Consider the following 20,323-nt stretch of genomic DNA (forward strand, 5'->3'; position numbering starts at 1 on the left):
TAAGCACCTGTAAATATTTAAGTGTATCTCCCACATCCGAGTTCATACAATAATGTAATTGGTATTAATTTAAAGGTCAACCACTCCTTTGGACATACTATCAACTTCTCGGGTCTATGTCCTTCAGGGGTAAATATATACGCCATAGAATACAATTTTTGTCATTTTCCACACAAAAGTCTGGGTACATTTGACCCGCTAAATATTGACCCATCTTTATCAAAACACGCATGCTTATTCTTTGACCATAATTGTTTGGATCATAATTGCGGCCTGTGGAGTGACTAGAAAAACCGACAAAAATTAAGTATTTGTTTAAAGAAAAAAAGAAAAGAATAGGTGTCTTCATTGACAAGAACCCATCCTACAAGCAAAATTTCGAGAAGATTGGTCCATAACTGTGGCCTGTATCGTGTTTACAAATTATAATGGACGGACGCACGGACACACATGTCTAGATCGACGTCTAGTCGAGATATGACGATCGGTATATTTAAAGGTGGGTCTATGACCAATATTTCGGGGTGTTACAAACTCTTGGGGCAGCACAAAGCTAAAATACCCTGACAACACAGTTGTGTAGGTTATGAATAAATCTTCGCCTATAAATATACCCTAAACATTTTAAAAGAGGCCACGGCTATAAATATACATACCCTAAACCAGCAACGTACACAGGATTTCATTTCGGAGGGGGCCCAGTAGTACAAAATGAAAAAATTCGCTGTTGCAAACATAAATTTACTGTGGTGTCGGGCCGCCCCGTCCTTGCCCTAAACATATTTAATATAGCCTCAAAATATTAAAAAACCAGTGAGCGGATCAGTACAGTCGGACGGGGCCGACCATACGATACCCTACACAACTACCACTGAACTCAAATTTTCTACGGATGTGTATTCCGAGCCTGGGCAATATTTCGTGATATTTGCACCCTCATGCCCGATTAGAGGTAAACAGCTCCTCTTCCTCACACTGACATATTTTCCGAATATTACGAGTATTCAGTACAGTTATTGTCCAGATTCCCTTCACCGTGGGTTGTGTTGTTGTAGATCGACTCGAAAATAACACAAAAAATTAAGTTTTCGGTCCACTTCATTCCAAAATTATTATCTGATCATCACCGAAAATTATAGGCGTTGTCCTTGGCCATAACTGGAACCTCATGAAACATTTCAAAGCGATCAGCGGTATGTTCGGCTCTCTAGAGTGATAATGGGTTACTAAATAACATACAAATACGGAGATACCTGTAAATATTTAGGTGTAACTCCCACATCAGAGCACATGCGACAATATAATTGGTCTTAATTTAAAGGTCAACCACTCCTCTTGGATATAACATCAACTCTTCGGGTCTATGTCCTCCAGGGGTAAATATATACGCTATAGAATACAAATTTTGTCATTTTTCACACAAAAGTCAGGGTCAATTTGACCCGCTAAATATTGACCTATCTTTATCAAAACAGGCATGCTTATTCTTTGGCACGACCCCCTTATCCATGCAAAATTTCACGATGTTCGGGCCTTTATTGCAGCCTGTGGAGCGACCAGAAAAACCGACAAAAATTTAGTATTTGGTCCATTTCATCCCCTAAATATTAACCGATCTTTCCCAAAAACAATAGGGGTCTTCATTGGTCAGAACCCATCCTACATGCAAAATTTCGTGAAGATTGGTCCATAACTGTGGCCTGTATCGTGTTTACAAATTATAATGGACAGACGGACGGACGGACACACATGTCTAGATCGACTCAGATAGTCGAGATATGACGATCAGTATACTTAAAGGTGGGTCTAGGACCAATATTTCGCGGCTTTACAAACTTTTGGGGCTGCACAAAGCTATAATACCCTGACAACATAGTTGTGTAGGGTATAAAAATCTGCTCTTAAAAATATACCCTAAAATTAATTTAGATATTTATTTAAATTTCTAATTATTTGGCCCCTCTAACATGACTAGAAAACCTGACAAAAATAAAATTTTGGCCCATTTCGACTGTTTGCTGTGGTGTTTTTTGTTGTCTGTCGCTGTTTGAGATTCCAAACAATCTAAAATCCCCGTTATGTTGCATCGGAATTTTTTGTTTGTTTGTTTTTGTTTTTTTTTTCTTGATCGCATTTGCGTTCACCTTCACCTTGATTTCGTCAAAACTGTGTATTCTGGTTGACCCCCTTGACAAAGTTTATAAATATATGCGTTATTTCAATACGCGATTTAATATTGTTTAAACGTTATATTCGAACACATCAAAACGAGTTATCGTATTGAAAACAAAAACTCAAAACTGAATTGCATTTTAAACGGAAATTATTAGAAAAACGAAAAAAACATTTAAAGCAATAATAACAACAATGCTGAACAGCAAGTGGCTTATGGGTTTTATTGTTAATCAATTGCCATTAATCGGTCTTATTGTGGCATATCCAGCATTTATTGTGGCATCCATAATCTATCAAGTGGTGAAATGGTTAAGACCAAAGAAAACAAATATTTCACTCAGCAACGAAGTGGCCGTGGTAATGAAAAATACAACAACAAATTTACAAAATTTAAAAAGAAGAATAAAATATGAATCACAACAACAAAAAAGTCCAAATAACATTGACATTCAAAAGTTTGCACAGTATTTCAAAGCGGAAAAATAATTATTTAGAATATATTGTGATATTTTTTATATGATTATTTATTGTTCAATATTTTTCGTGTTCATCGTTTTCTTCGTCTACCACTGTGCTTTGCCAGCATTTCTGAATTTAATTACATTGTTCTTTTATGTCAATGATCATCTTCGTTTGCTTTGCATTTCAACAGATAACTGGTTCTGCTGGCGGTTTGGGTCGTGAAATAGCCATCGATTTGGCTAAGCGTGGCTGTCGCATTGCCATCGTCGACATACAACAAACGTTGGCCGAAGAAACAGCCGAACATATAGCGGAAACATACAATGTTAAAGCCAAAGCGTACAAGGTAATTTTGAAAATTTCATTTTGATATTCATATTCGCCCTTATTCGTAAGATATTTATTTAAATGATAACAAAAATATATAAACATTTAGTTTGATCGGTTTTTAATAAAACCGAAAAAATAATGCTAACAAGTAGAAAGGTGTTCCGGCCGAACTTTTTATACCCTTTAAAAAATCGGGACCGTTATATGGTGGGTATGTCATTGTAAATTGTCGTTGTTTATACTCTTAGAAAATTAAATATGAAATTACAGACAGTAAGGTTAGAGACAGCAACATAGGAAAACCCAGTAAGGAAAGCTCAAAAGTCGGACGGGCCGACTATATAATATGCCACATTAAAACGTACAGCAATATTCTATCAATATAACATACATAGCATCGTAGTATGACTACTGACATGGAATCGGTCGAAATTTTATATATGATCTACATAAATATATTAACCAATTTAAGTCGACACACAAACATGTCATTCAGAAATCTATACAAAAAACCAGTAAGGAAAGTAGTCAAGTCGGACGGGGCCGACTATATGATACCTTTCACCACTTTGTGTATATTTAACAGATGAATCCAAACAGACGTCGCATTTTTAAAGGACCAGTAAAATGAAATTGGATCCATAAACATGTCTTTTCGCAACTGAATTATTAAAATTTTCATTTCATAAATCGGACGAAAATATATATGGGAGCTATGTCTAAATCTGAACCGATTTTCAGGAAACTTAACACACATTATTCTATACCTAATTCATTACGCTGTGCCAAATTTCGTGCAAATCGAAAGATATATAGGGACTTTGGTGGACCATTTACATTAAATCGGACGAAAATATATATGGGAGCTATATCTAAATCTAAACAGATTTTCAGGAAACTTAACACACATCATTCTAGGCCTAATTCATTATGCTGTGCAAAATTTCGTGCAAATCGAAAGATATATGGGGATTTGGGGGACCATTTACATTAAATTGGAAGAAAATATATATGGGAGCTATATCTAAATCTGAACAGATTTTCAGGAAACTTAACACACATCATTCTAGACCTAGTTCATTACGCTGTGCCAAATTTCGTGCAAATCGAAAGATATATAGGGACTTTGGTGCACCATTTACATTAAATCGGACGAAAATATATATGGAAGCTATATCTAAATCTGAACCGATTTTCAGGAAACTTAACACACATCATTCTTGACCCAATTTATCGAAAGATATATAGGGACTTTGGGGGACCATTTACATTAAATCGGATGAAAATATATATGGGAACTATATCTAAATCTAAACCGATTTTCAGGAAATTTAACTTACATCATTCTAGACCTAATTTATTACGCTGAGCCAAATTTCGTGCAAATCGAGTGATATCTGGGGACTTTGGTGCACCATTTACATTAAATCGGACGAAAATATATATGAGCGCTATATCTAATTCTGAACCGATTTTTCCCACGTCGTCCGTGGGCCAAATAAGTGACCTATGCCGAATTTCATTTTCCAAATCGGATCATAAATGCGAACTGTACTATTTTCACAAAAATACATGGACGGAAAGACGGACATGCGTAAATCGACTCAGAAAGTAATTCTATGCATATTCTCAAAAGGAACTATGTGTCTATCTCGTTTTCTTTTGCCTGTTACAAACATATGCACAAAGATATAATAACCTGTACCACAGTGTGGCGAAGGGTATAATCATTTGAATCGGCCAGACGTGGGGCCTTTAGTGAACTATATTTAAAAAAATTATGGAAGCTATATTTAACTCTGGACCGATTTTTTTTATTGTAGTGCACTACGCACTTTCATGGTCTTAGACGCATTTTCATTGAACCTAAAATAAATCCTAAGATTGTGTCTATTTGACTACTTCTTCTTGGCACCTTGCCTACTAAATTGAAAAATCGTCATAAAATCATACATATCATGTATAGCGAATACAGATTTTATCCAATTGTTGTTCAGCTGAATATTTGTATTAAACATAAATTAATAGAGACACCTACTATATTTCAGAGTTCCAGGCATATTCATTCACCGTATAGAAATCCTAAAAATTTTTCTATGCCATAAATTTCAAAATGTTCAGCGTTTGGGATCCTTTATTTGAATATAATTTTATCTAACCTCATATGGTTTTCTATCTGAATTTGGATATATTTCCAAAAAATTACGTGTCTATTATAAAATGTAGCAACAGAGGTGTACCATTTATATGAAGTGGGAACCAAATATGCCATACGACAGAAAATATAATACGAATATTTCCTCATTTTGTTATTTCAAGGTTGATGTATCGGATCACAAACAAATTTCCGAATTACGAGACAACGTCACCAGAGATTTGGGAGATACAACAATTTTAGTTAACAATGCTGCAGTGTTATTCTTTTCAACAGCACAAAATCCACCACTAGAAGAAGTCCAACGTATGATTAATGTTAACGTCAGTGCCGTATGTTATGTAAGTAAATTCAAAATTAAATAATATGATATTTTATTTATATCTGTTTTATTATATTTTACTTCTGTTTTAGACGACTGAAATATTTCTACCCAAAATGAAAGAACTGAATCGTGGCCATATTGTCAACATTTCATCTGCTTCGGCCCTCTTGGCTTTTCCCACAATGAGTGTTTATGCTGCCACCAAAGCTGCAGTGCGCCACCTCACATGGATGCTGCGATCGGAATTAATGCTACTTGGTCATAACATCACGGCGACCACTGTAATGCCAACATTTTTAAATACAAATAAATATGTTAAGAAATTAGTCGATATGAATGGTATACGAGGAGCTTCGGGTGGTAGTGTTGCCCGACGCATTGTTGAGGGCATGTTGGCCGGGGAAGATGAACTGGTCATACCCGGTTCCATTAAGTATATGTATAAATTATTTGAGTAAGTAGTAAGAAGATGGCTATGATAATAAGATCGACTGAAATTGTTGTTATTTTTTTAATTATTTTTTAGATTACTGCCAACCTATATAAAGGAACGCTTTTTGACACTGATTGTTGGTAGCAATTACAAAAGATATATAAAATCGAGTAAAGTCAAAGAACTACTGCAGGAAGGTACCATCAAATGTGATGTAAATAATAATACAAAATCTTAGATAATTTATATATTTTTTTGTTGTAATTTTTTTGTGTAGTATGTATGTAAATAAATTTATCATGACTGTAAACTTTTTGTATGGGACAATAACTGACTTATTGGTAATCAGTACACAGGACGAAGATAAAATGCTGAGTGTAGACCATGTTGCACAGTGGGCGATTGGGCCTCGCTAGCGGCATTTAATTCAAATTTTCAAATTTGAAAAAGCGTTAATTCTTTTCACAAATCGATAACGGATACTTTGATTAGATTTTTGGCGTTTTTTATAAACTCTTCGATCAGCTGATCATTAGCTGTGAGCTGTCAAACACACGTGCTTTACAATATTTTTTCTTTGTTGTGCCCATTGATTTCGAGCTCCTTGGAAATTTAAAATTTTTACTTGTTTTATTAAAAGTGTGGCTTTTTATTAACTTCAAGGTATGTATTACATAAAAAATCTGTGTTTGTGACCGGTCTATAAATGTGCTGTTCATAAGACGTAGTAGTAATTAAGTGTATTAACAACTAGCCCGCTATAGCACGCAGCTATCGTTCGTGGAGTAGAACTTACAAGATTCGCACGGATTCGATCTAACTCTTTTTTTAGCAGGAAGTATGAGTCATTGTGCGTCCAAAATGTGTAATATGAACTGCTATTACCTGCTAACCTTTAAATCATGGCAATTTTTTGAGACAATGTCGGTAGCAAAACGGGTAATTTTTTTAGTATGGCATATTTGTAGATGTTGGACATATCAAGTACACATGGAATTTGTCAAAGAGAGCCGCTAAAGAGCAAAACGCAGATATATATCCATGCTAAGATAAACTGCGTTGTGCGAAAAAAAAATTGTGCGGTACCATTGATAGTGCAGATAGGACCGACCGTTTTATGGAAAAAAAATCGGCCTTCTTCTACCCGATATTATCGACCCATTAAATTACTTTGCGAGAAAGAATCGGCAGACTTGTCTTGCAGAGAATTGAAAACATTAACAGCTAAATATGAAATATTTTTCCAACATTTGTGAGTACCTTAAGGATTGATCACCAATTTCAGTGCCATATCGGAATCGGCTTCGCAAACATTTGAATCTGTAGCGAATATGAACGATCTAAATTTGGTGAAAAGCTTTCCTATTAAGGGAAACCTATTTGAATATGGCTTATCAAGTCTCCGCAAGGATGTAGGATGTAGGAGTCGAAACATTATGGAGCAAAAGAACTATATGGAGAAATTGAAAACAATAAAAGCAAAATTTTAAATATTTTTCAAACATTTGTGAGTACCTTAAGAATTAATCACCAATTTCAGTGCCATATCGGAATCGGCTTCGCAAACATGTGGAATCTGTAGCGAATATGAACGATCTAAATTTGGTGAAAAGCTTTCCTATTAAGGGAAACCTATTTGAATATGGCTTATCAAGTCTCCACAAGGATGTCGTCGAACAAAATAAAAGACGTATTCAGCAGAAACTAAGGGAAGAAATGCATTTGTTGGTGGATATACCAATGGATGGTACTGGCAGCAAAAACAACGGAAACACTACAAGGAGGTTTTTCCAACAACCAAATTTGGCTGCTCGTATAACAGTAGTAAGGTATGATTTAATATATCGATTTAGCGTAGTATTACGTGGATTGGCTTGTGGATACGACATAAATTTGGTCGCACTCGGATTTTACGCATTGGAAACTGTTAAAGCATACTCCTGCTTTTACATGCCATCGTCTGTTCACAGAATTTTAATTCATTGAGCAGATATAATAAACAATTTTTCCCTTCCGATTGGTATGATGTCCGAAGAAGCTCTTGAAGCCAGGAACAAGGACTATGGAATCATACGCGAGAGCAATACAAGAAAAAATTCCAGGAAAAAAACAATCAAAGATATCATAAATGCTTTATTAGTTTCGTCAGACTCTTTGATATCTTCATTGTCAAATGGGTCTTCAATTTCGTCTGCAAATATATTATTATGGACGATTATGTTAAGAGCTTGCTTTTAAGGAGCATCTAGATATGCCTGATTCTGATTCCGAAAATAATTTTGATTTATAAAATGTTAAAAAATAATATTAAAAAATTTTAAAAATAAAAAGAATTAAAATGATTTTAAAAATAAAAAAATTAAGCAATTTTTTTTTCATAAAAAATTCTATGACTTTTTTCTGAGCTGTGAAAAAAAGCGGCTGACGATATCGTTTTTCGTTTAGAAGTTATTAATTAAATGCCGCTAAAGAGGCCCAATCGCCCACTGTGTGTTGGGGATAATGTTGGATTTTAAATTTGTCATTACGTTTTCATCACCAATATTACGTATAGTACTGCTACAATGGTTCGAAAATGGGACATATCGGTCCACGCCATCATATAATGGACCAATATCCGAAATCTTAAAAGTTTTGCCAGTTTTTTTTTTTTTAACCAAAGGGGCTGTCATTTGGAATTTCGGGTAATTTGATGATAAAGTGGTCTTTATAAATTTCTTTCCCATTTTTTATATTTTTATACCCTACACAGCTACGTTGTCAGGGTAAAATATTTGTGCAGCCTCAAGAGTTAGTATTGCGGCTAAATATTGGTCCTAGACCCACATTAAGTATACCGCATATCTCGACTAGTTGAGTCGAGTCCGTCTGTATGTCCAATAATGGATACAGGCTACAGTTATGGACCAATCACGAAATTTTGCATGTAGGATGGTTCTGACAGCAATACCCCTATTGTTTTGGTATTGTTTGATGAAATGGACTAAAAACTTTATATTTGTCTGTTTTTCTGATCGCTCTAGAGGCCACAATTATGAAGGGAAGGGAATCTGGCCCAGGAATGGAATCTGGCCAAAGAAAAAGCATGACTGTTTTGATAAGGATCGGTCAATATTTAGCAGGTCAAATGGGCGCAGCGTTTGTGTAAAAATTTACAAAATTTATATTCTGATGCGTATATATTTACTCCTGAAGGACATAGACCCGAGAATTTGACTGTATATTCAAGAGGAGTGGTTGGCCTTTAAATTGATGCCGATTATATTCTTGTATGTACACGGTAGAGTAAGGTAGATCCTGAACGAACTAGTTCATTGGAACTATTCCGAGAAAGGAACGATCGGAACTAGTTCCAGCTCTTTAATTAATATAGTTCCTTTTTCTGATCTCGTTTGTTTCTTTTCCTTTTTTTCTCGTTCTTTTTACTGATCTCGTTCCTTTATTCCCATATTCTTCATTCGTTCTCGAAATTCTGTAGATTCATTTTTTTTCATTTTTGCACAATTTTCAAATTTTTGCATTTATTAGTAAATCAGCACGGAACTATGTGAGCGAAAAATAAACAATAAGAACGATGAAAGAGAGATTCAAAGCAACTATGTAGGAGTCGAACTATATTATGGAGTAAACGAAATATTTAGAGCAAAGAAACTATAAAGAGCAAAGGAACTATATGGAGCAATGGAACTACATGGAACAAAGGAACTATATGGAGCAAAGGAACTATATATGGAAAAAAGAACGATGAAAGAGAGAGATGCAAAGGAACTATGTAGGAGTCGGAACATTATGGAGCAAAGGAACTATTAGCAGCAAAATAACTGTATGGAGTAAAGGAACTATATGGAGCAAAGGAACTACATTAAGGAACAAGTTCCTTTAAAAAAGGAACGAGAAAGATCGATCCGCTAGGTGAACTAGATTGCCCAACTCTGGCGCACACGTGGGGGTTATACTTTAATTATTATTGCCCCAATAGAGGGCGGAAATGTCGATCACATAGCCTTGACATTTGAAGTGAAGTTTCGGTTAAGATCAAGGACGACGGTGATATTGAGATGATATTTAGGATGTGAAAAGAACAGAAATTTTTATTTTTTCAGATTTTTTAGTCGCTTTAGAGGTCATTATTACATGCAGAACATCACATATTTTATACGGTGAAGGGGATCTGACGAAATACTTAAAAATTTGGTAGAAAAACACGCTCTAGAACATAAATTTATTATTTTTAGTGGAGAGATTTGCTACCCAATAAGAACTCAAAGTACTAAATTACAGCCAAAAATGCGATAAAATCCCAGAAAAAGTGAACCGATATTTATAACCTTTAGTTTAGATATTTGCGACCAAATAAGAACTCAATGTACCAAATGTCAGAGAATTGGGCTGAAAAACGCGCTCAAGAACCCCAAAATACCGCAAATTGGGGGTACCCTTATATGGGGGCTACCCGGAAAAATAGACCTATATTCATAATTTTTGGTGGAGAGTTTTGGTACCTGTTAAGAACTCAAAATACTAAATTTTAGCCAATTGTGTGGAAAAATATGATCAAAACCCCTAAAATACTGCAAATTAGAGGGTACCGTTATATGAGGGCTACCAGAAAAAGTGGACCTATATTTATGATTTTTTGTGGAGACATGTAGTGCCCAATAATAACTCAATGTACCAATTTTCAGGGTATTCGGTTGAAAAACGCGCTCAAGAACCCCAAAATACCAAAAATTGGGAGGTTCTGTTATATGGGAGCTATGCCTAAACGTGGACCGATATATCCCATCTTCGAACATGAACTGCCTGCAGACAAAAGACAACTTTATGGAAAATTTCAGCACCCTATCTCAATTCCTTCAGAAAATAACGTGATTACAACAGACGGACGGACAGACAGAGGGAGAACGGACGGAAATGGCTAGATCGTCTTAGAATTTTACCCTGATCAAGAATATATATGCTTTATAGGGTCGGAAATTTATATTTCTATGTGTTACAAACGGAATGACAAAATTAATACTATGGTGGAGGGTATAAAAATACAACATCTCTTGCAGTATAATAGGGTCGCCAGCAAAAAAAATTATAGCGTCATATCTCCGAACTTTGACATTTGAGGACTTTTTTCCTTATGGAGTTTTCATATACTCACCAAGGAGTTTCAAACTCAATAGGAATTATTGTCACCCAATGGTACAAAATGTGTTTGGTCAAAAAGATTTATTTCGATGGGGCGCATTCCTGATTGTATTGACGTGTACCCTCATTAGGCTTTAGGTATATAATTATGAAATATTTAAGTTGTAATTCATTAGTTGAGTGTTTATATGTGCTGTGGGTACAACTTGTCTACCCGACAGATGGCATCAATAAAACAAAAAACACTTTGTCATCCTGTTTCCCCAATAGACATTGCATTTTGTTGACATCATTTCAAAAATAAAAACGTGTCAATTCTTAACACCTTAAAACTGCAGATTCATTGCAAATAATTGTAATAAAAAAATTATTAATATTGAAATTTATAAAAAGTGTCCTTCTTCTTTATCGAAGGTATTGTCGTCATAGTATATACACTAAACTAAGGATAAAATAAAATTTCATCAGTTTGCAGAATAGAGTCTAAGGGTACGTATGAATAGAGACATCTTCGGAAATCAACAATATTCAAAATATCGGGGACTATGATATAGTAGGTTTAACATTCATTTGTGTGTTTGGAGAATAAAAAAGGTGTAACATAGATCTTCTATGTCCTCTAGTTGTTGTGAGATTCACTTACGTTATATTGGAAGAAACTATATATCATATCTCGACTAGCTTAGTCGATCTAGACATGTGTGTCTGTCCGTCTGTCCATTATAATTTGTAAACACGATACACGCCACAGTTATGGACCAATCCTCACGAAATTTTGCATATTGGGTGGGCTCTGGCCAATGAAGACCTTTATTGGTTTTGGTAAAGAGCAGTTAATATTTTATGGTCGCACCAGAGGCCGCAATTATGGCCCAAACATCGCAAATTTTTACATGAAAAGGGAGATCGGGCCAAAGAACATGCATGTTCTTTGATTTGATAAAGATCGGTTAATATTTAGCGGGTCAAATGGACCCTGACTTTTGTGTGAAAAATGACAAAATGTGTATTCTAGTGTTTGATTCGTAGCGTATATATTTACCCCTGAAGGACAAAGACCAGACCCGAGAAGTTGATAGCATATCCAAGAGGAGTAGAGGAGACCTTTAAATTGATACCAATTATACTGTCGGATGTGGAAGATACATTTAAATATTTACAGGTGCTTACGTATTTATATATTATTTAGTAACCCACTTCCACACTAGAGTGCGGAAATGTAGCGCTAATCGCTTGAAATTTTCCATGAGGATCCAGGTATAGTCAAGGACAACGCCTATAATTTTCAGTGATGATCAGATAATAATATTGAGATGAAGTGCATCCAAAACTTAACTTGTTGTGTTTTTTTTAGAGTCGAGTAATTCGAAGGGCTGTACCGACCTCTGCATTACAAAATTCGCATATGTATTTACCAAATTATTTCGATGTAAAAGCTAAATACAATATTTCAAACAAGTGTTAATACGAACCGAATGGTTAACGTTGTATATGCTTATAATGAAGAATAACATGAATATGTATGTAAATAAGAAGAAACGACGTTTTTTTTTCATTCTCACTTCATATAATTTACAAATTATTTTTTCTGTGTAGATCCCATATACTATTACGTCAGATTTCCCGTAAATGATATACAAACCACCCTAGAATATTGAGTGGTATATCAAGTTGAATTTATATATAAAAATCCAGTAAGGAAAGTTCAAAAGTCGGTCGGGGCCGACTATATGATACCCTTCACCACATTGGGTGCATACAAGAGACGCTCATATGTACAATATCCTTTCGTTAGAATAGACATAGCATCTTTGGAGGACCATTGATATGGAATGGGACGAAATTAACTACGTAAAGATATTTGAAGTAAATTAAAACAACCCATACACATACTAACCTGTAGTAACTTCAATACGATATGTGAAATATTGTCTCAATCGACTGTATAGTGCTCCATCTGAACCGATTCCAAAAAACAACTTTGCATACATCAATCTGGACCTAATTCAGTACTCCATGTAAAGTTTTGTCCTAATCGGACCAATATTCGCAGTATGGTGCTCCATTTAAATAAAATCGGACGAAACTATATATGGGAGCTATATCTATATTTGAACCGATTTCCACAAAACTTGACATATATCAATCTGGACCTATCTCAGTACTTTGTGCAAAATTTTGTCTCAATCGGACCAATATTGACTACATTGTTCTCCATTTACGTAAAATCTGACGAAACTATATCTAAATCTGAACCGATTTCAACAAAACTTGACAAATCTAGTCCAAATTCAGTACTCTGTGCAAAATTTTGTGCCAATCGGACCAATATTGGGAGTTTGGTGCACCATTTACAAAAAATCGGACGAAAATATATATGTGGGAGTTATATCTAATTTTGAACCGATATTCTCCAATTTCAATAGGGTTCGTCCTTGGGCAAAATAATTTACATGTGCTAAATTTCATCAAAATCTGATTCACAAAAATGCATGGACGTACAGATGGACATGCATAAATCGACTGAGAAAATGATTCTATGTTTTTGGGAAAAATCGGTTAATATTTAGGGGATGAAATGGACCAAATACTAAATTTTTGTCGGTTTTTCTGGTCGCTCCAATAATGGCCCGAACATTGTGAAATTTGTCATGGAGAAGCGCATCGGGCCAAAGAATAAGCATGCCTGTTTGGAGAAAGATCGGTCAATATTTAGCGGGTCAAATGCACCCTGACTTATGTGTGAAAAATTACAAAATTTGTATTCTATGGCGTATATATTTACCCCTGAAGGACATATACCCGAGAAGTTGATATTATATCCAAGAGGAGTGGTTGACCTTTAAATTAAGACCAATTATATTGTTGTATTTGCTCGGATGTGGGAGTTACACCTAAATATTTACAGGTATCTCCGTATTCATATATTATTTAGTAACCCATTATCACTCTGGAGAGCGGAACTATAGCGCTGATCGCTTTGAAATGTTCCATGAGGTTCCAGTTATGGTCAAGGACAACGCCTATAATTTTCGGTGATGATCAGATAATAATTTTGGAATGAAGTGGACCGAAAACTTAATTTTTTGTGTTATTTTCGAGTCGATCTATAGACCTCAAATGAAAGCTGAACATCACAACACAACCCACGGTGAAGGGAATCTGGACAATAGCTGTACTGAATACTCGTAATATTCGGAAAATATGTCAGTGTGAGGAAGAGGTGCCTCTAATCGGACAAGAGGGTGCAAATATCACGAAATATTGCCCAGTCTCGGAATAAACATCCGCAGAAAATTTGAGTTCCGTGGTAGTTGTGTAGGGTATCGTATGGTCGGCCCCGTCCGACTATACTGCTCCGCTCACTGGTTATCTTTAGTGTCTGTGATATCCATTTGCCCACAGCATAAACAGCCTACTGGTTGAATACATTTTGAATGAAAGTGGAGGGTATACAAATGTCGTACTACTTTTGTAAGTGGATGTTACAATATTAAGTCTAACATTCTGTTAATTGCCTTTTACATTGGTGTTAATTGAAACACCTGATTTGGACAATTATCTGCATTCAAAATGTTTTCATATTAATGTCCATCAAATATTTGTAATTTTGAATTTGATCTAAATTGAATAATTGAGATTTTTATATCAGCCGTCCCAGTGACACAGTTTGTTTTCCACTTAAGTCCTTACCCTAATTGGATAAATATTTCTCATATGTAAATGTGTGTATGTCTAGCTATAACAATTTATATAAATTTTGTATTACCCTTAATTGACTGTATTTTTAATATTTCGTTTCAATAATGTCTCCATTAAGAAATAAAAAATTACCAATTTTTTACCAGACATTAGACAATTTTCAGTTATTAGGCGAACATTGACATCAAAGGGCGTGTAAAATATGACGTCGTTAAAGTAACTGATTTTGTTATATATTTATGTGAAAATGAAAATATTCTTGAAATAACTCAACAAGTCCCTTTCAGGTATAAGCAACAGCAGTTATGGAAAACGAACGCCTCTATACGCTGGATGAATTTCTCTTGAAACTACAACCATCACAACGTTATACGAAAATTATTTATTTAGATTTTCGTCGGTCGGATCATAGACAACCCTTTCGTTTCAAGTCTCTGAAACTTTTATATGCCGCCTTGGCGCTGCTGATTACCGATTGTGCGTGTAATGTTTTGAAAATTATATTCGAGATACGAGCTCATCGTTTAAGTGAAGCCAAACAAATCGGTGCCGTGTGGAGTATTGAATTTTTGTGTTTGATACGTGGCATATTCCTAATGTTCAAATACAACAGCATGTTGGATTTAACGAATGATTTGGATAAAATATTTCCTCGCACTCGTTTGCTCCAGAAACGTATGAACTGCAATAAATTGGCAAGGTATTTGTTGATTCGACACCGGTTCCTCTTCACCTATGCTGTGGTGGGCTTATCGGCTTTTATCGGAATACCTTTGTTGAAATATATTCTCTTTTATGACCCGGCAAGTGGTGCTCCCCTCTTGGATGAATATCATCAACATGCCTCATGGTTTCCATTTCATTTGAAAGAGAATCCCTACACTTATCCGTATATGTATGTTTCGGAGACTCTGGTAACGTTGTTCGGTATTAATTGCCTATTTACATGGGATCATATTTACACTGTCACTGTGGCTCAATTTATTATGCATTTCGAATATGTCAATACGGAATTGGCGCGATTAAATGCTAAGGATACCATGGAGGGATGGAGAAAGAGTAAGGATTTTTATAAGGATCTGGTGGAGATAATCAAATATCATCAGCATATATTGAGGTGAGCTATATCGAAACATGGACTTGTATTACTGGCTTCTTACATAAATGATTTTAAACAAAAATCTCAGAAATATATAATCTTATTAGGGCTAGATACATTACAATTGACTTTCTGAGGACATCAATATTATAAGAATATATATTTTTTTTTAAATTTCAGATTGGGTGACAAATTGCGGAGCACTTTTAATTTACCATTATTTCTCACCGATCTTATAAGTGGTGCCTCAATATGTTTTCACATCTATTTGATAGCGAATACGGATGACATTATTGCCATAACTTTGTTTATATTTCCTTGCTTTGTGCAGGTGGCATTTGCATTCGATAATTGTTATCAGGGATCAAGGATTGAAAGTGTGGTAAGAAAACCCTCAAATAAATTAATACAGAATAGGTGTACATATGTGTTCTTCTGTTCATATATTCATATATTTTAGACTACTAATATGAGTCAAGTGTTATTTGAGCAGAATTGGTATGATGCCACCATAGAGTATCGGAAATTTTTAATACATTTCTTGCTATTTGCCAGTCGACCATTTACCCTGAGTGGGTATAATTTGTTTAGCATTGATATGGTGCATTTTCGAGCGGTAAGTAATTGGGAGTTTTTTTTCAGAGGATTCCATTCATTTATTACTATTTTTTTCAGACAATGATGATTGCCTATCGGATGTTTACATTTTTACAGGCTCGTGGATCGAAAACTAAATGATTGTCTCTAGAAGTACTGTCCTTTAAATATATATTTTAAACTCAATTATTATCTATTCTGTCACATGTAGCTCTTATAAATACATATTTTATGTAGAATAAAATTGTATGACTTAAAAACACGCGGATTTTTTTTAAAGATTTTTTAATGGACTATATAAGGGGTGCAGCAACGTACACAGGATTTCATTTGGGGGGTTCCCGGTAGTACAAAAGGAAAAAATTCGCTGTTGCAAACATAAATTTACTGTGAAAAAAATTCATTTCGGGGGGGCACGGTCCCCAGGGCTACCCCCCTGCGTACGTCCCTGAAGGGGTGTATTTTTATACTCTACACAACTATGTTGTCCGGGTATTATAGCTTTGTGCAGCCCCACAATTTTGTAACGCCGCTAAATATTGGTCCTAGACCCACCTTTAAGTATACCGATCGTCATATCTCGACTAGCTGAGTCGATCTAGACATGTGTGTCCGTCCGTCCGTCTGTCCATTATAATTTGTAAACACGATACAGGCCACAGTTATGGAGCAATCTTCACGAAATTTTGCATGTAGGATGGGTTCTGGCCAATGAAGAACCCTATTGTTTTTGGTTAATATTTAGGGGATGAAATGGACCAAATACTAAATTTTTGTAGGTTTTTCTTTTCGCTCCATAGGCCGCAATTATGGTCCAAACATCGCAAATTTTTACATGGAGAAGGGGATCGGGCCAAAGAATAAGCATGCCTGTTTTGATAAAGATCGATCAATATTTAGCGCGTCAAATGGACCCTAACTTTTGTGTGAAAAATGACAAAATTTGTATTCTATAGCGAATATGTTAACTCCCGAAGGACATAAACCCGAGAAGTTGATAGTAAATCCAATAGGAGTGGTTGACCTTTAAATTGATACCAATTATACTGTCGTTCGTGTGTACTTGTGGGAGTTGCGATTAAATATTCAGAATACGTAGATTCCGAGTAACCCATTACCACAATAGATGGCGGAAATATAACACTGACCGCTTTTAAATGTTGCATGAGGTTCCAGTTATGGTCAAGAACAACGCCTATAATTTTCGGTGGTGATCAGATAATAATTTTGGGATGAAGTGGACCGAATACTTAATTTTTTGTGTTTTTTCGATTTGATGTCAATAATAGGCCGAATGGAATCTGAATATGAATATTAATATTCGGAAAATATGTGAATGTAATGAAGAGGTGCTGTTGATCTCTAATTGGGCTAGATTGAGCAACTATAACGAAATATTGCCCAGGCTCGGAATAAACATAAGCTGAAAGTTAGAGTTCCGTGGTAGTTGTGTAGGGTATCGTATGGTCGGCCCCGTCCGACTATACTGCTCTGCTCACTGGTTAAGGCGTGGATTTCTTAAAGGATATTTTTAAGCACTAATTAAAGCTTGGATTCAAAGGCGTGGATTTTTTAAAGAAAATTCTGTCAACGACTATCTAATGCGTGGATTTTTTATGAAAATTCTGTCAATGACTATCTAATGCGTGGATATTAAAATTTTTTTTTTCAACGATTATCCAATGCGTGGATTTTTTAGGGCTTCAATAAGAGGTGGATTTTTAAGGACTTTCATAAGGCTTGGATTTTTAAGGACTTCAATAAGACTTGGATTTTTTAAGGACTTCCATGAGACGTGAATGTTTTTTAGGGATTTCCATGAGGCGAGGACTTTTTAAGGACTTCCATAAGGTTTGGATTTTTAATGACTTCCATAATACTTGGATTTTTAAGGACTTCCACATACTTCTATAAGGCTTGGATTTTTAAGGACTTCCATAAGACTTGGATTTTTTAAGGAGTTCCATATCGCGTGGATTTTTTAAGGACTTCCAAGAGGCGTGGACTTTTTAAGGACTTCCATAAAGTTTGGATTTTTAATGACTTCCATAATACTTGGATTTTTTAAGGACTTCTATAAGGCTTGGATTTTTAAGGACTTCTATAAGGCTTGGATTTTTAATGGCTTTTTAAAGGATTTCGATAAGGCTTGGATTTTTTTAAGGACTTTTATAAGGCTTGGATTTTTAATGGCTTTTTAAAGGACATTTTTAAGCACTAATTAAAGCTTGGATTCAAAGGCGTGGATTTTTTAAAGAAAATTCTGTCAACGACAATCTAATGCGTGGATTTTTTAAAGCACTTTTTTTCAACGATTATCTAATGAGTGGATTTTTTAGGGCTTCCATAAGAGCTGGATTTTTAAGAACTTTCATAAGGCTTGGATTTTTAAGGACTTCAATAAGACATGGATTTTTTATGGTCTTCCATGAGGCGTGAATGTTTTTTAGGACTTCCACAAGACTTGGTTTTTTAAAGATTTCTATAAGGTGTGGACTTATTAAGGACTTCCATAAGGTTTGGATTTTTAATGACTTCCATAATACTTGGATGTTTTAAGGACTTCCATAAGCCGTGGATTTTTTAAGGACTTCCATAAGCCGTGGATTTTTTAAGTATATCCATAAGGCGTGGATTTTTAATAGACTTCTCTAAGGCGTGGATTTTTTAAGGATTTCTCTAAGGCGTGGATTTTTAAGGATTTCTCTAAGGTGGATTTTTTAAGGATTTCTCAAGGCGTGCATTTTTAAGGACCTCATTTTTTAAAAAATATTTTTAAAGCCCTTCCAAAAGACGTTGATTTTTGAAAAAATATTTTTAAGGACCTTCCAAAAGACGTTGATTTTTGAAAGAATATTTTTGTAGACTTTCAAAAGGCTTTGGTTTTTATACACTAAACAACTATGTTGTCAGGGTATTATAGCTTTGTGCACCCCCCAAAAGCTTGTAACGCCGCGAAATATTGGTCCTATACCCACCTTTAAGTATACAGATCGTCATATCTCGACTAGCTAAGTCGATCTAAACATGTGTGTCCATCCGTCTGTCCATTACAATTTGTAAACACAATACAGGCCACAGTTATGGACCAATCTTCACGAAATTTTGCATGTAGGACAGGTTCTGTCAATGAAGACCCCTATTGTTTTTGGTAATGAGCCGTAATGTTTAGGGGATGAAATGCACCAAATACTTAATCGGGATCGGGTCAAAGAATAAGCATGCCTCTTTTAATAAAGATAGGTCAAGTTTTAGCGGGTCAAATGGACGCAGACTTTTTTGCGAAAAATTACAAAATTTGTATTCTATGGCGTAATTATTTACTTCATAGAGACATAGACACGATAAGTTGATAATATACTAAGTATATTATTGTGTGTATTCGGGTGTGGGAGTTATATTAAGATAAACGCAGGTGTCTACGTATTTTGATATGATTAATATTATCGGTAATGATAATATTAATCATATCAAATATCAAACTTAGATGGTGAACATGTCGCGCGGATCGCTATGAAATTTTAAAGGAATATTACGAGTTGGTCAAGGACAGCATCTACAAATTTCGTTGATGATCAGAAGATTTTTATGGAATTGACCTAAAGCCGTATTATGTAGGGTTTCCCAGTCGCTCTAGAGGCCTCTATTGTAAGCCGAACATCAAAAATTTTAAGGAATCTAGCCAACTATTTAGAATTGCTGTTTTAAAAATAGTCGGTCAATATTTATAGCGAAACCAAGTCTTTTGTGTGTAAAATAACCTAATATTAATCGTGTGGTGTAAATATTTACTCCAAAAAAAGGATTTGGAAAATATGCCAGGGTAACAAAGAGTAGCTATTGACCTCAAATCAATTAAGATGATGCAAATATCTCGAATTATAGTTCGGTGGTGTTTGTGTAGGG

At 35.1% G+C, this 20,323-nt stretch overlaps 2 protein-coding genes across 2 annotated transcripts; both read left to right on the forward strand.

Annotated features, from left to right (window-relative positions):
- Window positions 1-2,367: 2,367 nt before the first annotated feature.
- On the forward strand, window positions 2,368-6,118 carry LOC133325143 (uncharacterized oxidoreductase SSP0419-like). Its single transcript, XM_061533966.1, has 5 exons — window positions 2,368-2,532; window positions 2,828-2,983; window positions 5,287-5,463; window positions 5,537-5,901; window positions 5,974-6,118. Exons 1-5 carry the CDS (start codon window positions 2,368-2,370, stop codon window positions 6,116-6,118), a joined length of 1,008 nt encoding a protein of 335 aa, XP_061389950.1.
- An 8,908-nt stretch (window positions 6,119-15,026) lies between these two features.
- Window positions 15,027-16,558, forward strand: LOC133325142 (odorant receptor 88a-like). Its single transcript, XM_061533965.1, has 4 exons — window positions 15,027-15,838; window positions 16,001-16,202; window positions 16,281-16,436; window positions 16,496-16,558. The coding sequence occupies exons 1-4, from the start codon at window positions 15,027-15,029 to the stop codon at window positions 16,556-16,558; spliced, it is 1,233 nt and encodes a 410-aa protein (XP_061389949.1).
- Window positions 16,559-20,323: the final 3,765 nt, after the last annotated feature.

The sequence above is a fragment of the Musca vetustissima genome, unplaced genomic scaffold (assembly GCF_032173495.1).
Source record: "Musca vetustissima isolate MV318-11 ecotype Yass unplaced genomic scaffold, APGP_CSIRO_Mvet_v1 utg5436, whole genome shotgun sequence".
NCBI lineage: Eukaryota > Metazoa > Arthropoda > Insecta > Diptera > Muscidae > Musca > Musca vetustissima.